Raw genomic sequence first — 21,883 nt, 5'->3', positions numbered from 1 at the left:
AGCTGACCTTTGGCCAAATGGCCTAATGTAATCAGTATGCTGGTGATAAAGGTTAGTGTGTTTGTATGTTCATCTGCAGGCCCACCTGGACTCAGCTGAGCATCAGAAGCGTGTTGAACAGGATCTCAACATTGTTATCCAAAAACAGTCTGCTCAGCTGCAGGAGGAGCGAAGCCGGTGAGTGTCAGGGACTGCCCAGACCACTTTGTGCTTTGCCTAATGAGTAACCTTCTCATGCCTTTTTGTTCAAAAGTAACAGATATTTAAGTCACTGCTATATGGATAGCAAGAACTCCAAAGTGTTTTTTTAACCCTTTTACACATTTGCTCCCCCCTCCTGTGGTGTTTTTGTGTTGAAAAGCCAAAACTACTCTAAAATGTTTGAAATGTGTAAATCAGAGAAATTCCCAGCTGTTGCTTGAACCTGACTTCTGCTGATTGCCGAGCCTCGCTTTATTAGGATAACCACTGCAAATCATTTTTCAGAGATTGTACTTTTGTGAGTTATTTTTTCCAAAACCTGATTTAAAGGCTTCACATCAACAGTAGTTTTGGACAGTCCCTGGATTTAGGACAGATGTCTACAGCTTTATGTTTTAAACAGCTCCGTAGCCTCCTAGGAAATAAACTTTGCTGGGTCCAAATCTGAATTTCCTAAAAATATCACTCATTCCTCAGTTTAGCTGCACGCAGTAAAAGTGTCTTGGTTCATGTGTTTGTAAAAAATATTGAAAACCATAAATTTCCAGCTTTCTTTCCAGCTCACAATTATGCACTACTTTGTGCTGTTCTATCCCATTAAATTCAAATAAAAAGCACAGACATTTGTGGTTAACATGACATAATGGAAAAACGTTCAAGGGGTATGAATACTTTTGCAAGGCAGTGTGAATGTAATTCTGAAGCTTTCACACACCTAATCCCATCTCCACATTTAACATCCACGTAAATCTTGCATCATCCTATAAAGCCAAATGTGTTCTTAGTCGTCTGTCAGACAGATAAATATAGCATTAATTATGCGGCATGCTTTATTATATTAGTATGGGCAGAGTGAGAGAGAACTGTGTTAAGATTTTGTAATCCAGCAGATCTGGTTGATATTGAATGCAACTTGACACAAACATTGCAACAGTGCCACACATGTTCCTCCTCTAATTGCATTGTTGGCACTTGTAGCTAGATCTATAAATTTGTGAGTGATATCTTAGGTGTTTGAAGTTTATTCTAGTTAGACGAGTCTTAAGCGAGGATTTTTTCATTATTTGAAATGACATGTTGTTTGCAGGAGTGCCAGCCTAAGCCAAGTGAACTCTTGGCTGCGGGAACAACTGGACCAGGTAGACACTGTCAACAATGGGCTAGTGGAGAGCTTACTGAAGGCTCGCAAAGAAGCTCAGTGGTTTGAAACTCGACTGCGCGGAGAGCGAGAGGTGGGGGAAAAAAGCACTTAAATGAAGGGCTCGAACTTAGAAGGCAAAGGAAAGTTCAGGTTCACCCCTTAGTGCAGAAAGATTGTGCAGTTAAACTCCTGCCAAGTTCACATAGGGTTGGAATTCCATTCATAGCCAGTTTCTTGAATTTACTCTCATTCCCTGTTCATTTTTGAGTTGTTGTTTCCTGTGAAAACATTCCAGCTGCTGAGGGGGAGGAAAACTTTGTGCAAACAATCCAGCTCTCGTGCTGTAAATGGGCTACATCTGTGGACTCAGGAAAATCCAATTAGTTGTAAATGTGCAGAGCAAGTCCAGAAGTTCACTGCGTGTGTGTAGGGATGACAATAAAATTCAAAGTTGCTGTAAGCAACCCTCAACAACTACTGCAGCCTTTTCTTTACGAGATTCTCGTCTTGGGTCTGCAGACGTACGCCTCCCGGTCAAGTCATGAACAGGCTCGTGTCAGGGCACTGTGGCGCCAGGCCACCTCCCTGCGGAGCACTTTCACCCAGCTAAAGACTTTCACTGACAGGTGAGTGCGGCATTGGGCCAGAAATCCTCCAGCAATTTTGAGTAGAAGAAGAGCCCCCACCTCCTCTATGTCTCTGCAACAGCATCTCTGATCAAAGGATCAAAGTGGAGCAGGTCATCAGGGTTAGTGCTCCCCCTGCTTATTCTTTCCTCAATGGGGACAGATGGCTCAAAGTGTCTTTATTCACTGTGAAAATCATCTATCACAAAACAGTCTGAACTCTTAAACTCTTTAAAGATCTCTTATCATTTAACCACCATAACATCTGTGCTGAAAAGTATTTAGCTTTTATAATAGTTCATATTGTGGTAGCTGTGTTTAATCAGACCATTTGCTATAGCTGGGAACAGTTACAGTAAATCATTAAGTTAACCCTGATGAAGAAATAATAAGTAAATACATACATTGTTTTCAAATATGAACACATCAATAAGATTTTGCCTGTATATCAGTTCATTAGGCTTTTTCATTTGATATATCATATATTCTTAATGCATATGACTCTTTTCAACAGAGCTCTGTCTGATATGCGAGGCGAGTGTGTTGCTGTTTGTCAACTGCTACATGTTGCATGTAAAAAGCTAGAGGCCAGGGCACCAGAAAAGAGCCCTGGTTGTGGGTCAGAAATGTTAGTACAAGAGATCCAGCTGAAGAACAAGCTGAAGGAGACCATGCAACTTCAGGTTCGTTGGGATGCAGAAAAAGTTGAACTTAACTGCAGGTAAAGCCACATCAATATCTTTTACATGTCTATATTTCTTCATAGCAGTGACATAAGTTAAAGTGTATTTTGCTCAATAACCTTGGATAACTTCCTGGAAATGTTAAAATGTTCTCTAAAATGCAGAAAATGGAGTTTGTAATTTGCTCATTTGTTTGAGATTTCAACAGACACAAGTACATATATAATTACTTTAAGCGTCATGAAAGCAGCTAATCAATGTGTATCAATATATCATTGCAAAGACGTAATGAAGTTATAAAAGCTTTAGTGTAATGTTAGAAAAAAATGTAGGGAGTATGAGAAAAACGCAACGTCAGAGCTGGAAACCACTGCTGTGTGTGACCTTCAGGTTTTATGAGAATGTATGAGTATGTGTCATGCCACTGGGAGGAAAGTAACCCCATGGGATCAGCAGTAACGTGGAAAACCATTATCTCTCAACAGTCAGCCACTTCATCCAGAAATGTTTCAAGAAGGTAGCCATATATGAACTTTAGAAAGAATGACGGCCACTGTCTGTACACAGACTGATCTCAGAACAACAGAGACATTAGATACAAGTTCTGTTATTGGAGGAAACATTCTCTAGGCTATGATCAGGTACCAAGTAAAGAATCTGGAGTGGTGTGGAGTTGTTGCATAGCTGTGGAATTTCAGAGAGACTATAGCTAGCATAAGATACATCTTTTCTCTTGAGTCTATGAACAGCATTGGTTTCTAAAAAACATTGTTGTGTGCTTAACAGCCCTCCAGCAGACCTGACAAGATCAGTCAATTGCAGGCCCTTGCATAAGTATTCATACCCCTTGGACCTTTTCACATTTTATCACATTACAAGCCCAAACTTCATTTTCTTTTAGATCGATTTTATGTGAAAGGTGAACACCAACTAGTGCATAATAGTGGTGTGGTAGGAAAGTGTAACATGGTTTCAAAATATTTATCAAAATAAAAATCTGAAGCATTTGCATTCAGCCCCATTTATTCTGATACCACTAAATAAAATCTAAAATAATGAACTGCCCTTAGAAATCCCTCGAGTAGTAACCTGTGATGACCTAAGAGCAGGGGTGTCCAAAGTGCGCCCCACGGGCTGTTTGTGATCCTCAAAATGATTTTTGCGACCTGTAACTGTGGGTCAAAAAATTTACAAATCTGGCCAATCAGCACAGGCAGCTGATGCCGATCTATGCTTTCAAAAACTTTTAAGGTAAGGTTTTCACCAACAAATTACAATCTTCATTAAGTGGAAGGTGTAAGGTAAAAACAAAGTATTCATCTTTTAATAATTTTGTTTTTTGCTTTCATTTTAATATCACAGTAAAAAGGGACCACAAACATCCAGCAACCTTTACTTTAAAACGGCTTTGGGTGCACTCATTCATTAAACTTTAATGAGCATTTAATAAGCATTTCTATGACCCACATCCTGTTTCTGTCTATGAAAATGGACCAAAATGTTTCTATGCCATCAAAACAGAACACTGTTTCATCCCAAAAATTATGGAAATCATATGGCTGTCTTTAAATAAGGCAAACGTACGAGGTGTTTTTTATGTTTTTCGATCCACACTGATATATATCCATTTTCTACAAAAAGGCAAGTGAGCAGGTGGAAAACAGTTTGCACAGCACTGCCCTAGAGGTTTGTTCATAAAGACCAAGGAGGTCAGGGAGAATGTTTTAGAGTTGGGCACGGAGAGTTTTAATCGAAGAACCAGCCAAGGTTCATGGTACCTTTGGAAGAACTGCAGATATCTATCACTCAGGTGGGAGAATCTTTCGATAGGATAGCTATTGGATAGCTGTTAATGATACACCCAGAATCTGTGGCAAGTCTTAAAAATTGATGTTCTCTCAATCCTTTCTGACTGAGCTTGAGCTATTTTGCAAGTAAGAATGGAAAAGAAAAATCCTCTCTCTAGATGGATAAATCTGGTAGAGGCATACATTAAAATATGTGATTGTAACAATTGTAAAAAAAAAGAAAAAAAAAGATCAAGAGACATGAATACTTTTGTAAGGCACAGCCTTCAATTGTTTTTAACTGACTAAAGAGGATCATTGAAGAAGAAAGAAAATGATTTCCAATGCATTTTGGTAAAACAAATTCAACACATTTAATTTCTTTGTATTTTAGACAGTTGTGTTAGAGATGGAGCTTGTGAAACATTAGGGTCACTCATCCTCAATGAATTCTGAAAAAGAAACACTGTCCTCTGCAGACTTTTTCTTTGAACTTGTGTTCTTGTTCGAGTCCTTTGTCCTCCTGCAAACTTTAAACAGGCTACAGCAAAGAATCTCAGCTTTTATATGTTGGATCTAAGCTGTTTTTGATATCATCATCATCATCAAAGCTCTTTGTGAAATCTTTGATCTCAGGTGCAGAATATGATAGTGTTGATGGTATTATAGGAGGAATACATGCCAATTTTTGAATTTTTACAGTGTTTGAGGAGGTATGTGTGGGTGTTAAATTCATATGTGTGTGTCTGATTTGTATGACGATCAACTAGAATCTTGGAGCTGACTGACACCTTGAACCACTTCCAGAACCAGAACAGCGAAAAGGATGCAAGCCTCCACACCATGCGAGTCTGTCTGGAGAAGATGGTAGGACTCTAGGCAGCAGTTAGAGGTGGCAGATTGTTGCAGATAGACAGGTGGAAAAAAGGGCCTAAATTGGCTGTAGTCTGAAATACAAGCTTGATGAACTCCACAACTTCCTAGTCTGGAGGGCTGCAATCTGGGGAATGTCAGACCTGCACCATGCATGTTACTTGTCTAACTTAAATACTTTGCTGCTTAGGAGACCATGAGAGCAGAGGATAGAGCAGAGATGGCTATACTCCACACAGAGGTTCAAGCTCTCCAAACCATTTTGTACCAGATTCATCAGGTGAATACAAAATATTATCCTCACCTTGATTCTGGATTTAAGAAAAAGACGTTTTTTTTAACGTTTTTTAGTTTTCTAAACTCTTCTAATTAACTTCTAGTTGGTTAGCAGTGAGGGTGGGAACTCTGACTCTGAAAATATGTCTGCCTCACCTCTCCTTGGCACGTTTCCACCAAAGAGTACCCTTATTGCTGTGCAGAATGTGCTCTCCAAGCATCTTCAAGAATCACAGGTATCACAAATTCATAACTGCTTAATAAAACGGAGTGTCGATCCTTCTGGTTTATGATTCACTCACATACAAAACACAGGAGATGGATGCTCGTTTGAAGGCTGCTCTGGTGCAAGTGGACACATTTAAAGATCAGCTTCAGCAGAAGTATGCTGAGAGGACCAAGTTGGAGCAGACAATCCAGGACATACAGAGAGAACATCAGGAGGCTAAAAAAGCCCTGGAGGAAAGCCTCAAAGAAAACAACAGAAGTCGCTGCACACTGGAGCTCATCATTAAGTAATCCTTTATAAGGCAGTTTTTATGATGACATGAGTGTTGGAAATTGGAAATGTACTAATGTTGTACATATTGTACAGTTTTGTAAAAGCTGTATATCTTACTCTTGTCCTCTGTGACCCTGGATTACTTCATTCCTTTGTTTTTGTTTGCCTCCTTCTTTCTGTATGTCCCATAGTGAGAAAGGGAGCCTGGAGAAGCTGCTTTCTGGGCTGCAGCAGGAGGTGGACTCCCAGCGAGGAGAGCAGAATGTTCTGAGGAGTTCGTCACCGGACCTCCAGAGACAGCGAGACCTCCTGAGGCAGCAGAGGGAGGACCTGGAAATGCAGCTGTCACGCCAGCACACGGAAGCCTGCAGAGGGTACATTCGAGTTCAAACAATGACCATTACATAACAAACATCCTGTCAAGCTCAATTGATTTCAAGAACTGTTTTTAAAAGTTAGATCAGTAACATATGTCATTTTTTTATAGAGATAGAAATCTCTTAAAATATATTATCTGAAGATATAGTTTGGATTATGTTATAAGATTTTGCAATTTTCTTAGGTGGAGATGTGCAATGGTTTTGGGATTTTGTGACTTCTATGATGCTGGAAACAAAAGAAGTAGGAAAAGACTTGTGTTAGCTAGACAGAGAGATGGAGTTAAAAAGGGACATGCAGAAGGATGGTGATAGAAATGGATTAGGGCTGAAGCAAGTGTTGAGTAGATGGGATGAGTACTTTGAGAAGCTGATCAATGAAGGAAACAGATTGAGGAAACTTAGTAAAACAGAAAACAGAATTAGTAAAGAGGAAATGAGGACAGCTATGAAAAGTATGAAAAGTGGACAGATGTCTGGATAGCATAACTGTTAAGGTATGAAGATGGGGTTGAAGCTAGGTTAAAAAGATGATAAGGTGAAAGATAGCCCAATCATTTAGTTTAGTTTAATTTATTTAATTATTTATTTATCAAGGACCATATACAAAAAACATTAATCTCACAATGAGAATAGATGCTTTGGACCAGACTTAGTTAAAGTTACTTTCCATCTGTAGTCCCTGATACGGTGGCCGTGGGGTGCAAAACACTTTTACAAGTACCGAAACAAATTTACATTTCATAAAACAAATTTACATTTCAGAAAACACTTTTACATTTCAGAAAACAAATTTACATTTCAGAAAACAATTTAACAAAATGCGAAACAAATTTACATTTCAGAAAACAAATTTACATTTCAGAAAACAATTTCACAAAATGCGAAACAAATTTACATTTCAGAAAACAAATTTACATTTCAGAAAACAATTTAACAAAATGCGAAACAAATTTACATTTCAGAAAACAAATTTACATTTCAGAAAACAAATTTACATTTCAGAAAACACTTTTATATTTCAGAAAACAAATTTACATTTCAGAAAACAAATTTACATTTCAGAAAACAAATTTACATTTCAGAAAACACTTATATTTCAGAAAACAAATGTACATTTCAGAAAACAAATTTACATTTCAGAAAACACTTTTACATTTCAGAAAACAATTTAACAAAATGCGAAACAAATTTACATTTCAGAAAACAAATTTACATTTCAGAAAACAATTTAACAAAATGCGAAACAAATTTACATTTCAGAAAACAAATTTACATTTCAGAAAACAATTTAACAAAATGCGAAACAAATTTACATTTCAGAAAACAAATTTACATTTCAGAAAACACTTTTATATTTCAGAAAACAAATTTACATTTCAGAAAACAAATTTACATTTCAGAAAACAAATTTACATTTCAGAAAACACTTATATTTCAGAAAACAAATGTACATTTCAGAAAACAAATTTACATTTCAGAAAACACTTTTACATTTCAGAAAACAAATTTACATTTCAGAAAACAATTTAACAAAATGCGAAACAAATTTACATTTCAGAAAACAAATTTACATTTCAGAAAACAAATTTACATTTCAGAAAACACTTTTATATTTCAGAAAACAAATTTACATTTCAGAAAACAAATTTACATTTCAGAAAACAAATTTACATTTCAGAAAACACTTATATTTCAGAAAACAAATGTACATTTCAGAAAACAAATTTACATTTCAGAAAACAAATTTACATTTCAGAAAACAATTTAACAAAATGCGAAACAAATTTACATTTCAGAAAACAAATTTACATTTCAGAAAACAAATTTACATTTCAGAAAACACTTTTATATTTCAGAAAACAAATTTACATTTCAGAAAACAAATTTACATTTCAGAAAACAAATTTACATTTCAGAAAACACTTATATTTCAGAAAACAAATGTACATTTCAGAAAACACATTTACATTTCAGAAAACACTTTTACATTTCAGAAAACAAATTTACATTTCAGAAAACAATTTAACAAAATGCGAAACAAATTTACATTTCAGAAAACAAATTTACATTTCAGAAAACAAATTTACATTTCAGAAAACACTTTTATATTTCAGAAAACAAATTTACATTTCAGAAAACAAATTTACATTTCAGAAAACAAATTTACATTTCAGAAAACACTTATATTTCAGAAAACAAATGTACATTTCAGAAAACAAATTTACATTTCAGAAAACAAATTTACATTTCAGAAAACAATTTAACAAAATGCGAAACAAATTTACATTTCAACAAACAAATTTACATTTCAGAAAACAAATTTACATTTCAGAAAACAAATTTACATTTCAGAAAACAAATTTACATTTCAGAAAACACTTTTACATTTCAGAAAACAAATTTACATTTCAGAAAACACTTTTACATTTCAGAAAACAAATTTACATTTCAGAAAACACTTTTACATTTCAGAAAATCAACCGGAAAGGGAATGTACCAACGCCGAGGCTGACAGCCTCAGGGCTGCATCCTTCGAAGGCCGTATTTGTAGGCCGATTACGTTACAGCGCGGCGACGAAGGCTGTCCCAATTCATGAATCATTCCGAGCAAATGCTGCCGACAAATGTGTCCTTATTTTGCCCGATTTGAAGGATGGGTTGTGAGTATCCTTCGCGGCCCATCATTTCCCATCATTCATTGCGGGTCGAAGCGGATTGGTCAAGCAGGGGAAGCCATGGTGGACCATAGCAACAAAAGCTGTGAGTAAATTGTGGAAAATTACACTTTCTGTGACACAAATTAAGTTCTACAATGTTTTTAGTGCGGGAATATAACTATGTAGACGTGAAATATCTGCTTGATTTATCAAGACATCGCTTAATTTCAAATGTGCTCCGACGTGTTCGGAGTTTTCCGTTTCCACCGTAGTAACCGGCTCACCTCGCCAGTCCTACCGGCGGTGAGGTGAGCTAGCCCGGTAGAGATCTGACCGGACTATCGGCACTAAGCTCCCGCTGGCAGTCATCACAGTGAACGTTTAACACAAGTGATTTCTAACAGTTTATGTTATTATTTTAATTGTTACTGAAAATCGATTTAATATTTCAGGTGATATTAAGGTTAACCAGAATAAATGGACAGTTTTATGTAATCCAACTGTATCGCTGGAGAGTGTGATTGAGAATAAATAAGCTTTTCAATATGAATTTTTAATGAAGAAATGTGCTATATGTTTTAAAAGTTTATTTATAATTCAGTTAGCATTATAATTTCTGATTCCAGGTAAACCCGACGAGGAATACACCTCCAAATGTTAGTGAATCTCAGTAAAGAAGTGAAAAGTTTGAAAGAGCTTGTTTTAGACATTTGCATAGAAATATTTTCTTCAAATTAAGACAAATGTGAAATTAAAAAAGGCTTTATTTTTGCTCTAATATTAAGCAATATGTTTTTTTTTTGGTATTTTCATATTTTTTTTAGGTACAAAGCAGCAGACGGGCCAGTTTATTAAGCTCAGGGGTGAGAACCACCACCTTTTTACTGGAGCTAAAAACTCAGCCACCGTGGCTTGGAGGTACAATAACAATATTCTTTGCAGTCAGTTTCTGTCCAGTTTCAATAACTCCTATCTTTCTAACTTTTATAAATATCCATCCAGTGATTAACATACTTCTTTCGGTTTAGGACAATTCTGGAGAAGATGGACCAACAGGGGAAGGTCACCCCCTTTGCAGGCCAAAACAATGTGGGACAATTTGAAAAAAAAAAAAAATTTAGATTATGTTCAGAAGTTCTCATGTCACACACAAATAAAAAAATATTTCTAAAAGTCTTGTTGATTTCTCTGTTTAGTCAACTCTTTTTTTTTATTCCATCTAACTTTAGGATTGTAAGTATCCAGGGTCAGGAGAGGGAGTCAGTGAAAAGCCCACTGCTGCTACTTGGCCCTGGTTTGTCTTTATGGATGAGGTGTTGGGACAGAGGTCTTCCACAACACCTCCTGTCCTAATTGCCTCCATCCTTGAGGACACTCCAGGGCCAAGCAGAGCGGTGGGCAACCAGACGGAGAAGGAAGACAGTGAGCCAGCAGGAAGGGGTCAGAAAAGAAAGAGGGAAAGAGATGATGGAGTTGATCAGGGAGGACATGAGGGCACAGAGAATGGACAGACTGTTTTCCAAAGAATGGCACCAAAATAAGATGCTACATAAGAAATATTAAGTTTTGTTCAGATTGTTTCTTAAAATTTGAAGGTGTTCTAATAAATTTCAAAATTGTTTTTGTCACTAATGTTATTTCCATTTGATCTAACAATACATCAACTTCATTTAAAGTTATAAACAGAATTTATTATGAAAAATACAAACAGCACTTTAAACAGAATGGGGGAAGAAAACATTCAAACAGATCAAGATTACAAGAAACAAAAGGCATAAAATAAAACTGTACAAATATTTACAATGGCGACAGCAGGATCAACCTGAGTGACCGGTTCCTGGAAAAACCTCTTCAACAGAACAAAGAGGCAGATGTCTTTCTGAACAGAAAGTCTCTGGCGGTGTGGCTAAATCTCTCACAAGGTCAGAGACATGGATGGGACGCTGCAACTGAGATCTATGGTTAGTCTTTCTGGATGGTGAGCAAAGCATCACACAGGTGGTCTGCAGATGTTTGTGATGCCTCTCTCCACTGTCCACGTCATCGTCCATCAAGTGGGTTTAAAGGGCTGGCTGAATTGATGGCTGCCACATCACTAAGAGGTAATTGGAAAAATGCAGAATTAGAAGATGGTGCTCACAAAATATTACAATTAGTTATACCCCTCAAAAATTAATCACATCTATAATATTATACTTGGCTGACACAGTAGTCATGTTCTGGTGGTACCTCCTCCAGGGCAGACATCTCAGCTGAAAGCTGGTCCCGCCAGAGTGCAACGATGACTGCCTCAGTCCCGACCTCATCCTCATTCTCTTCTACAGCCTCCTCTGGGTCATCCTCTGGGGCCATGACATCCTCAGCACCAAGGCAGATGTTGTGGCGGATGGCGCATGCTGTTATGACCTGAAAACAATTTAAAAGAGGGTGCATTTATGTGTATGTGTATATATTATGTATAATGTATATATAAAATGGATCTAGGTCAAGACTTACGTGAGGTACAAAGGTGTCGTGCACCTCCAGCGCTTGCAGGAAGATGGCCCTGAATCTGGTTTTCATCATTCCAAAAACACGCTCTATTATAGAGCGTGTTTTTGGAATGATGGCTGTTAAAGCGCTGGGCTCCCACACCTTGTCTTGTCCTCTTGTAGGGAGTGATGAGGGGGAGTGGATATTGGAGGCATGGGTACCCTCCATCAGCAAGGATAAAATGCCCTGGAGGAGGATAAACTGTACAGTGGGCTGTGGCGGAGAACCCTAGAGTCATGCACTGACCCAGGCCAGCCCACATACATGTCAATAAAATGGCTTTCAGAAACTGCCAGCAGGATTATGGAAGGGAAGAGTTTCTTGTTCCTGTAGCACTGACCATCAGGGCTGCTTGGACACCTGAAGTGGATATGGCAGCCGTCAATTGCACCCACAGCTTTAAGAAAAACTCTCTGGCGTGCCAGCCCTGCAAACTCACGGGACACTGCCTTAAGTCCTCAGGGGTCTTTAGAAGGTAGATGACCTGGTGACGAATAGCCACGATCTCCTCTGTAACTCTGTGGACGATGCGATGGACAGTAGAGCGAGGCATCCCAAACACTCTGCAGGCCACTCTGTAGGATGTACCACTTGCCACCAAGAAAAGAAAAACCAAGGTCTCAATAGTAGCACCCATCCATGTCACCTATCCTGGTGCAAAAGATTAAGCATCACTGCCAGAGACTCCCTGCTCAGCTGAAAATCTGGCCTGGTGTCCTCCTGGTTGAAGAAGCGTTTCAGGACTGGGACACTCAGGTTGATCCTGCAGTAAATGGGTCTGGTCTAGAAAAGGGAAGAATGGAGATGGAAAAACAGTCAGTCATTTTCTACCGCTTATTCCATAGTGAGTCACGGGGTAGCTGGTGCCTATCTCCAGCAGTCTATGGGCAAGAGGCGGGGTACACCCTGGACAGGTCGCCAGTCCATCGCAGGGCAACACACAAACAACCACACACACTCATTCATACACCTAAGGGCAATTTAGAGTTACCAATTAACCTAACAGGCATGTCTTTTGACTGTGGGAGGAAGCCGGAGTACCCGGTGAGAACCCACGCATGCACGGGGAGAACATGCAAACTCCATGCAGAAAGACCCCTGGCTGGGAATCCAACCCAGGACCTTCTTGCTGCAAGGCAACAGTGCTACCAACTGCACCACCGTGCAGCCCCAGTCAGTCAGTCACATTATTTTTAAGGCATGCTTCTGGATATTTTAAGTGATCAAAGCAAGAAGATACTAATACACCAAAAACACTGCATTATTATATAATTATCTAAGAACAGCCAGAGGGGATCAAATACTTTATAATTCCCATCTATATTAAAATTTAAAGTTGTTTATAATATATATATATATATATATATATATATATATATAAAATATGTCGACATACATTAGCCATAAAGTTGCTATCTCTTTGTTTATTGGCTAGTTAATTCAAACATATTTTTTACCTGAACATGATTGTCTCTGGATTGTACCTGGAATCAGAAATTATAATGCTAACTGAATTATAAATAAACTTTTAAAACATATAGCACATTTCTTCATTAAAAATTCATATTGAAAAGCTTATTTATTCTCAATCACACTCTCCAGCGATACAGTTGGATTACATAAAACTGTCCATTTATTCTGATTAACCTTAATATCACCTGAAATATTAAATCGATTTTCAGTAACAATTAAAATAATAACATAAACTGTTAGAAATCACTTGTGTTAAACGTTCACTGTGATGACTGCCAGCGGGAGCTTAGTGCCGATAGTCCGGTCAGATCTCTACCGGGCTAGCTCACCTCATCGCCGGTAGGACTGGCGAGGCGAGCCGGTTACTACGCCGGGAACGGAAAACTCCGAACACGTCGGAGCACATTTGAAATTAAGCGATGTCTAGATAAATCAAGCAAATATTTCACGTCTACATAGTTATATTCCCGCACTAAAAACATTGTAGAACTTAATTTGTGTCACAGAAAGTGTAATTTTCCACAATTTACTCACAGCTTTTGTTGCTATGGTCCGCCATGGCTTCCCCTGCTTGAACAATCCGCTTTGACCCGCAATGAATGATGGGAAATGATGGACCGCAAAGGATACTCACAACGCATCCTTCAAATCGGGCAAAAGAAGGACACATTTGTCGGCAGCATTTGCTCGGAATGATTCATGAATTGGGACAGCCTTCGTCGCCGCGCTGTAACGTAATCGGCCTACAAATACGACCTTCGAAGGATGCAGCCCTGAGGCTGACTTCCGGGTCAGCCTCGGCGTTGGTACATTCCCTTTCCGGTTGATTTTCTGAAATGTAAAAGTGTTTTCTGAAATGTAAATTTGTTTTCTGAAATGTAAAAGTGTTTTATGAAATGTAAATTTGTTTTCTGAAATGTAAAAGTGTTTTATGAAATGTAAATTTGTTTTCTGAAATGTAAAAGTGTTTTCTGAAATGTACATTTGTTTTCTGAAATGTAAATTTGTTTTCTGAAATTTAAATTTGTTTTCTGAAATGTAAATTTGTTTTCCGAAATGTAAATTTTTTTTCTGAAATGTAAATTTGTTTCGGTACTTGTAAAAGTGTTTTGCACCCCACGGCCACCGTACCCTGAGCATGTGTACACAATAAAACAATTCACAATGCAAAATTACCATTAGCTCCTGTATAAAAATACATCATATACAGTACAAAATACATTTTCTCAAAATATTGATTGGCCTAAATGAATCAAAACAACTTTACTAGGATCAGATACAGCAGCAATAAGTAATATGGAATAAAAAGTAAACAATAGGTTTGAGGAATTACACTGTATGTCTAAGGAATCCCAGAAAATAATAAATTGTGAAGAGGAAAGTGCAGGCAGGGAGAAGTAGATGGAGATGAATGCTGGGTGTGGTTAGTAAGAGGAGAACAACTAGAAAAGTATTTTACAAGATGGAATCCAGAGCTTTGATTACGTATGAGTTAGAGATGACCGGAGACATACCTGAAGGTGACAGAGCTCAAGATCTTCAGGTTTCCATTTGGAGTAACCAAAATGGACAGGATTGGAATTAAGAATATCAAAGACTAGCTCCAGTTGATTGGATTGGAGAATTGACAAGATGAGATGGACATGTGCAGGAGATGGATAGTAGATAAATTAGATAGAGGAGGGTACATATGGAGCTGCAAGGATGAAAAGGGGAAGCCCACAGAGAAGTTTACATGAAGGAGGATGGACAGGAGTTTGGTGTGACAGATGTGAATGTCTGATAATGGATGAGATGGGAATGGATCTGCTGTGGTGACCCCTAAATGCATCAACTGAAAGAAGAAGATAGTGTGAAACAAGTGTCAAACAAAGAAATAGTGTGAGAATTACACATCTGGTATATTTTATATTTTAGAGAAAAGGCTTTCCAGGAACTTGAAAGAAGGTACTCTGATCTGCGGAGTGAACTTATTACAGTGAAGGAATCTCTGGATCAAATCACTCTGGAGAAAGAGATGTTGGAGGATGAAAACACCAGCCTTTCTTTGGCTCTAAACAAGGTAAACTATTTTGCCAGTGTGAATGCAATCCTTACCCTAGATATATTTGTGGGTCTTGATAGTCTACATGACTGTTATAATAATGATTAACTCAGATGGAGTGTCACAGTGCTGCACAGGAGAGTCTTCTGATCAAACTGCAGAGTCAACTCACTACCCTAAAAGATTCTCTCATTAAAATGGCTGCCCTTAGTGAAGGTTTAGCCACAGACAAGGTGGAGCTTAATCGCATTGTACTTCAGGTCAGTCTCTGTGGAGTTTCAAGAATATTGATAAAGTAGAGAGTAGCAGAGTGAACAAAAATTAAATTGTAGCTTCTCTTTCAGACAGAAGGTGAGAAAATGGAGCTTAGTGAACGTAGATGTGAAGCTGAAGGGAAGAAAGCAGCAGCCAGAGAGGATGCATCACGGGCACAAAAGGAGATGATAAACCTGCTTGCTGAAAGACAAGCCTTTGAAAGCTCCCACGTTCAGTTACAAGATCTCTGTCAGAAACTAGAAGTGGAACTGAGCCTCCTGCACAGGGAGAAAGCCGAGGCCCTGGAGAAGCAATTGGAGGTCAGGGAGTGTTGGTCATTTACACCTCTTCTTGCTCCCACCTCCTGGGAGAACCATGTTTACGTTATTAATAGCTTTCATCACAAGTGTGGAGCTTGTTTTTGTTACATTAAAATGCATTGGAGGTCATAGATACATCTGCTATGCTTTTTTTCTTCAAGTTATGTTAAGTTTTTCTGAGCTCTTCTGGTGTGTTTTATGAGTAACTAGGGACGTTACAAGCACAGGAAATTCAGAAACAAATGTGAACTGGAAAAGATAAATAGATAGATATTTAATACCCAGCAGAGGTCTACTGAAAGCTCCAATAAATTAACACCTTAAGTATTCCCATTCTTCCTAAACAGATCCCCCAGTTTCGTCCTGCAAAGAATGAAAAGAATGCCTTTCTGATTTATTATCTGTTCTAAATGTAATACCTAGATCTGTTGATCCCGGTTACAGTTTAACAAACCCAAACAATTTGACAAATTCCATCCAAACATTTTCAAGAAACCTATCTACAAAAAATAAATCAACCTTAAATAAAACAAGCCCTGTGTGGCCTCTAGAGTACCATGCTTATGTTTTATCCCCTTACTGAGTGCTACTCACATCCATAACATGTAATTTATCCTTTTCATATTTACAGAGGAGACACTGAGAAATACACAGTGAGAATATTTGGTTAATGCAAGTTCATTTTAAAAGAAATTATAATGATTGTTGTATTTAAAACTGTCTTCGTTATTCTAAACATAATTTAAATACTATGTGGCCCCTTGAAAAGACATAATAAGAAAAGATCAAAGTTATCTTTCTTTTTTTAATCTTAGAAAAAAAATGTATTAATTTTATTTAAATAATGAAGAAAGTTTCTGGCACTTTAGACATACGCATCTGCATTCATCTCAATGTTTTACATATCCACAGACATACGTGCAAGCACAGTGGTTGGGGTGGGCTGCACTCCTTTCACATGTCTAACAATATTTTACAGAGAGAATATATATGACAATGTATATGGCAACACCTTTCAAACATAAATAAACAGCCACAAAAAATAAATAAAGTAATCCAAACACAAATAAACACCAGAACGCTGAAGGATCATGACATGTAATGAAAAGGTTTGGTTTGCACATATAGCAACGGTATACATAACTATTTCAAACCTGCACACATGAAGAATATTAATGCGCAGAACTCTAAATTTTGCCACACAACGTTTAAAAGCAAAACACCAAAACAAATCAACTCGGTTTCTCATTCAGCAGTGATATGGGAAGCAGTTCCCTTCTACAATTAGCCTAATTTCTCACCTGAAACACAGTCAAGTTGAATTCTAGCATTCATCCAGTTCCAAATGTCATGGGAGACTTTATATCAGCAGACATGCAAACACACACAGGTACTGTGTCAAGAGGAGTCCTCCGTTGAGTGTTTCCCCACCAGCTGTACTTCTACACTAGATAACCTACATATCAAAACAACTCCAAAGGGATTTAAACAGGTTTTTATTATCAAATGTTGGCACAGTCTTATTCAAAAATTCATAAACAACAATTGATGTACAGGTATTAAATTGATTTACAAAATCAAACAGACTTTCCGGTCAGTTCTGTAATGGCCACATTTTGAAATACTAGAACATATTGATAAAATATAATTATTATTCAACAGTGAACAAACAGGGGACAAAGTAAAATAAATGCTTAGACATTTTTGTTTACTTTTCTTGATTGAATTGTAGGAAATCATACTAAACTGTGGCAAGTGGTAAAGCAGCAGATCAAAATCTTTCCAGCTCTTTATTGCTCTCAATCATTGTTGCTCGACAAGCTTTTCACTGTATGAATGTCATCGTCTTTGAAGTGAAATTTAGATAAAGTCAAACTCTTAATAATCCCCTTTGTCTTTCTTTAGCAAAATGTTGAGTTCAACATTTGGAAATTAGGCTTTAAAAAGTCCAAAGATTTGAGGATCTATTTACAACCATGTGCATTCTGTATTGTAATGCATGTAAGGATATACTGTTGCACATGAACAAAGTTAGCTTTATTTGGTTTCTATTTGTGTATGTCCGTCTTCAGGCCAAAAGGCAGATGCAGACTCTACAAGAGCAACTGTGTGCATGCAGCAAGGAGTTAGATGAAAGGACTACCGCTGTAAAGAGAGCTACCCAAGATAGGGAGGAGCTTGCCAAGGACAAGGCTGCTCTGGAAGTGAAGCTAAACTGTGCTGACCGAACAGCCTGCAGTCTCACGCAGCAGCTTGTTGCACTGAGGTCTGAGTGGTTTGTGTATCTCCGTGGGTTCTTGGGGGAGGTGATTTCTAAAAGATTTCTATACTGGTACAAAATAATTGTTCATATAGTGCATTTCCATAAATTGATATATGTCAAATTGAGACAGGCATACATTGAAATAAATCAATTTAAGTTTGTACATGGAGTCCTCAGTCCCAAGCATGTGTGTCTGTGTGTTTGGGGTTAAGTAAAACCAAATGGCATTGTATATTTTTAAGCAATCTGACCTAAAGTGAATTTGGATTTCTAAAGCACGGTCTCATGTAACAAGAGTCTACAAGCAAACTAGTTTTATTTGGAAACTGTGTTTGAGGTGGATTATTGGATTTTATGATCTTCTCCACCTTGACTTTCAAATGGCTTTTTTCAGAGCTCAGGGCCTTTTATTGCTTTGTTCCAGAGCAGAGAAGAACTCCCTGGAGACAGTTATATTTGAGAGCCAGGAGCTTTCCACTTCCCTGGAGGCCGAGCTCACCAGGTTGGAGGGCGAAAGATGCAGCTTGAATCTGGCTAACGAGGCCTTGACGCGTGAGTGGCCCCTTCCCTCAAAGATTTCACTATGTTCCATGCCAAGCCCCTTGGCCATGAAGCTTTTCCAGCCATCCACCAGAGATCCATTATTCAGCTCTGAGATCTGCAACAGCTGGGCCGCTGTATCACTGGAGCTGCTTTCTCAGCTGACCCTGGTCTCACTGCTACGAACAAACACACATGGATCAGATAAATAGTGTTAAGCTCCAATGTTCCGGGTAAACCCATGGATGAGCATGTGCTATATATACAACTCTCCAAAAACACAAAAATAATACTGCTTTATCATCTGTTCATGAGGTTGATTTAGGTATTTAATGAACAGCTCCTTTGGGTACATGCATATATTTCTCAGGTGATGCTGCCCAGATGCGTGTGGATGCTGAGCAACAGTTACAGCAAGCTGCAAAACAACTAAGAATGTTCGAGGAGAAAATGGCTGAGGTGGAAAGGAATGCCCTTTTAATGCTGAACAATACAGAACAAATTCACAGAGGGCAGCTGGAAGCTGAACATAAACAAACGGTAAATTATTAGTCAGAGGACCACATTGCAATGGTATTAGACCTGCTTTAGCACCTGGCTAGTTACGAGTTTGAATTTATGCACACATAATTAGCACTGATTACAGCAGCCTACATTGATGTCATTATGCTGAGAAAAATCTTTTCAGTCAGACATAAAAACATTATAGCAGGTCTAATCTGACTTGAGATGGTATCTTAACAAAAGTTAAAAGAGACCAGCCACCTTGTTGTCATGGGTGATCATATATTAAAGGTGTTGTGACTAGATTAGAACTGAGTGTGTGGTGATGTTTGCTGTTTGACAGGAGCAGCAATTTGCAGAGCTCATGGTTCAACAGCAGCAGATCGAGGAGCAGCTGCGCACACAGTGTGAGGAGCTGCGTGTGCACAACCAGAGGGCGCTGCAGCAGGTGCAAGATGAGCTGGCAAAGCTGCAGAAGGAATTCAACCAAAGCCTCCAGCAGGCTGAAAGTGAAAAGCAACAGGTGTTTTTACTTATAAATACATTTGCCTTTGTTTGAGTATTTTCAGATAAGTTAAAGAATTATTCTGTAAGTCATATAGTGGTATCTCAAAACTGACAGTCAACAGAATACTGTCTGGTACTCTATAGGACAATATTCCATTGATATTGTCTAAGAAGACACTTACTGTATCAAATCTCAAAGAAGGTTTACTAAACACGTCAGTTCCTTTGCAGTGTTTTGGAAAACCTTTTTATTGGGATTTCATGTTGTAGAGCAGAAAAAAACGGTGTGCATTTGTGAAGTGAAAATAAAAATCTGAAGTGTTAAATCTATTTGTATGTAAGATTGCCTTTAGCAGCTTTGAACATCTAGATATTGACATATTTGACCATTCTCCTGCCACCTGAGGTAGGGTTTCGTCCTATAACCGGTGGGTTGCCAGTTGAACCCTCGCCCCGTCCATCTCAGTCGTTGTGTCCTTTGCCCGGACACTTCATCCACCTTGCCTACTGATGGTGGTCAGAGGGCCCGGTGGCACCAATTGTATGGGACCCCAATTCTGTCAGTCTGCCCCAGGGCAGCTGTCGCTACAATGTAGCCCACCGCTGCCAGTGTATGAATGTGTGTAAGAATGGGTGGAGGACTGATTGTAGTGTAAAGCACTTTGGAGTCCTCAGACTTGATAAAGTGCTATACAAGTGCACCCATTTACCGTTTACCACGTAAAATAGCTCAAGCTCCGTCAGACAGGATGGAGAGAATATCTGAATATCAATTTTCAAGCCAAAGATTCTTTACTGGATTTAGATCTGGACTTTGACTCAGCCATTCCTCACATCTTATAAATATAGGCTGAGGAGAGCAGGGCATGGAACCAGGGTGCCGAAACCAGCATTGAACAATGAAATCAAGAAACCAGAGAGGATCAGAATGCAAACCCAAACAGAAATGAAAACCAAAACACAAACACCTATGGACCATAAAATTAACTCTGCTCTAAACATCTCCATAACTTTACCCCCAAACGTGTCTGCTGTGTCTCTTGTCTTTCATGTTGCTGTATTGCCACTAACCGACCTCTGAGGCTTTCACAGAACAGTGGTATTTATTTTGCACACAGTTCAACTCTATTTACTAATTAGATGACTTGTAAAAAAAATAGTTGCACTGGATTTTGTGTCAGAGTAAGGGACTGTATACAAATGCATGTCACACTTAAAAAAAAGAAATCTGTATCCTTCCCTCCCACTTCACAATTACGCACTACTGTGTTTTGGACTAAAAATCCAAATAAAATGCTCTGATGTCTGTGGATTTAATGTGGCAAAAAGTGAGAAACGTTAGAGCAGTAGAATACTTTGGCCAGTCACTGTAGGACCAAGATCTTCCAGCTAAACCAACTTTGTTTGCCACTGATTGTAAATGATTTTGACCTCATGCAGTATTGTGTTCAGGCTTTGTTCCAGCAGGAAGCTGAAAAAGCTGCCCTCACAGACAAAATTGCATCCCTACAACAGGATCTGGCCTTAGCCAGCATGGGCATGGAGCGCATACAGAGGGAAGCGCTCAGCAAACAAGAGCAGGAGAAGGTAAAAATATGTTAGGGCTGTATGGTCCCATTTTACTATTATTGTGCGATGTAACTTAACTGATTTTAGTGTCTTTTTATGTTGCAGAATTCAGAAATTGTTAAGTGTAAGCTGAAGGACTTACAATATCAGTTTCAAGAATCCCTGACCTTTCATCAGAGTACTAGGAAAAGTCTCATTGAGCACATCAGTGAACTGAACCAACAGAAAGAACAAGCAAAACAAGAGGTGGAATATTTAAGTCATTTGAAGATTTATTTTACTCTTCAAAATATAAAGATTGGATATTTTCTTTAGTGAAGCTAGCATGTATCAGTGTCATCCTCAATAAAACCTCCAGGACAAATTATGAACTATATAGAGTGTCCTCCACCTAGATGGTGATGTTGATTGCACACTTAGAGACCATAATTTAGCTCAGAAACATAGCACTAGGAGAGGCAGGGCATGACAAACAAAGACAGCGGAGACAGAAAAAATAGGGGGAGGACACAGTCCCTGGTACCATGATATGAAATAAAAGTCTGAGTTAACCCCTTGTGTAAATAAGCCAGTGGGAGTGTTTATTTTCTCCCTTACAACACCAAGAGGCTGGCTCCACTGGGACTCCAGGTCCCCCTCTCCCATCCACATAACACAATACTGCTGCCTCATATTATCTGCCACTCCCCTCCATTCCTCACCCCCAAAAATTAGATAAAATAAAGTATAATTGGCCTGATTGGCCCTAGT

At 38.4% G+C, this 21,883-nt stretch overlaps 1 protein-coding gene across 1 annotated transcript in view; it reads left to right on the top strand.

Annotated features, from left to right (window-relative positions):
- crocc2 (ciliary rootlet coiled-coil, rootletin family member 2) overlaps window positions 1-21,883 on the top strand; it is a 50,872-nt gene that overhangs the window by 17,983 nt on the left and 11,006 nt on the right. Inside the window, exons 4-21 of the mRNA XM_047374062.1 lie at window positions 80-177; window positions 1,289-1,433; window positions 1,862-1,968; window positions 2,483-2,689; window positions 5,209-5,305; window positions 5,502-5,591; window positions 5,692-5,823; window positions 5,903-6,102; window positions 6,281-6,463; window positions 15,049-15,193; window positions 15,289-15,435; window positions 15,520-15,750; window positions 17,823-18,016; window positions 18,438-18,565; window positions 18,924-19,093; window positions 19,401-19,580; window positions 21,005-21,151; window positions 21,239-21,379. Of these exons, the coding sequence (XP_047230018.1) occupies window positions 80-177; window positions 1,289-1,433; window positions 1,862-1,968; window positions 2,483-2,689; window positions 5,209-5,305; window positions 5,502-5,591; window positions 5,692-5,823; window positions 5,903-6,102; window positions 6,281-6,463; window positions 15,049-15,193; window positions 15,289-15,435; window positions 15,520-15,750; window positions 17,823-18,016; window positions 18,438-18,565; window positions 18,924-19,093; window positions 19,401-19,580; window positions 21,005-21,151; window positions 21,239-21,379 (2,742 nt within the window). The remainder of the gene's footprint in view (window positions 1-79; window positions 178-1,288; window positions 1,434-1,861; window positions 1,969-2,482; window positions 2,690-5,208; window positions 5,306-5,501; window positions 5,592-5,691; window positions 5,824-5,902; window positions 6,103-6,280; window positions 6,464-15,048; window positions 15,194-15,288; window positions 15,436-15,519; window positions 15,751-17,822; window positions 18,017-18,437; window positions 18,566-18,923; window positions 19,094-19,400; window positions 19,581-21,004; window positions 21,152-21,238; window positions 21,380-21,883) is intronic.

Source organism: Girardinichthys multiradiatus, chromosome 9 (genome assembly GCF_021462225.1).
Source record: "Girardinichthys multiradiatus isolate DD_20200921_A chromosome 9, DD_fGirMul_XY1, whole genome shotgun sequence".
NCBI lineage: Eukaryota > Metazoa > Chordata > Actinopteri > Cyprinodontiformes > Goodeidae > Girardinichthys > Girardinichthys multiradiatus.
The sequence above is the reverse complement of the archived record's forward strand: the minus strand, read 5'-3'. Positions and strand labels throughout refer to the sequence as shown.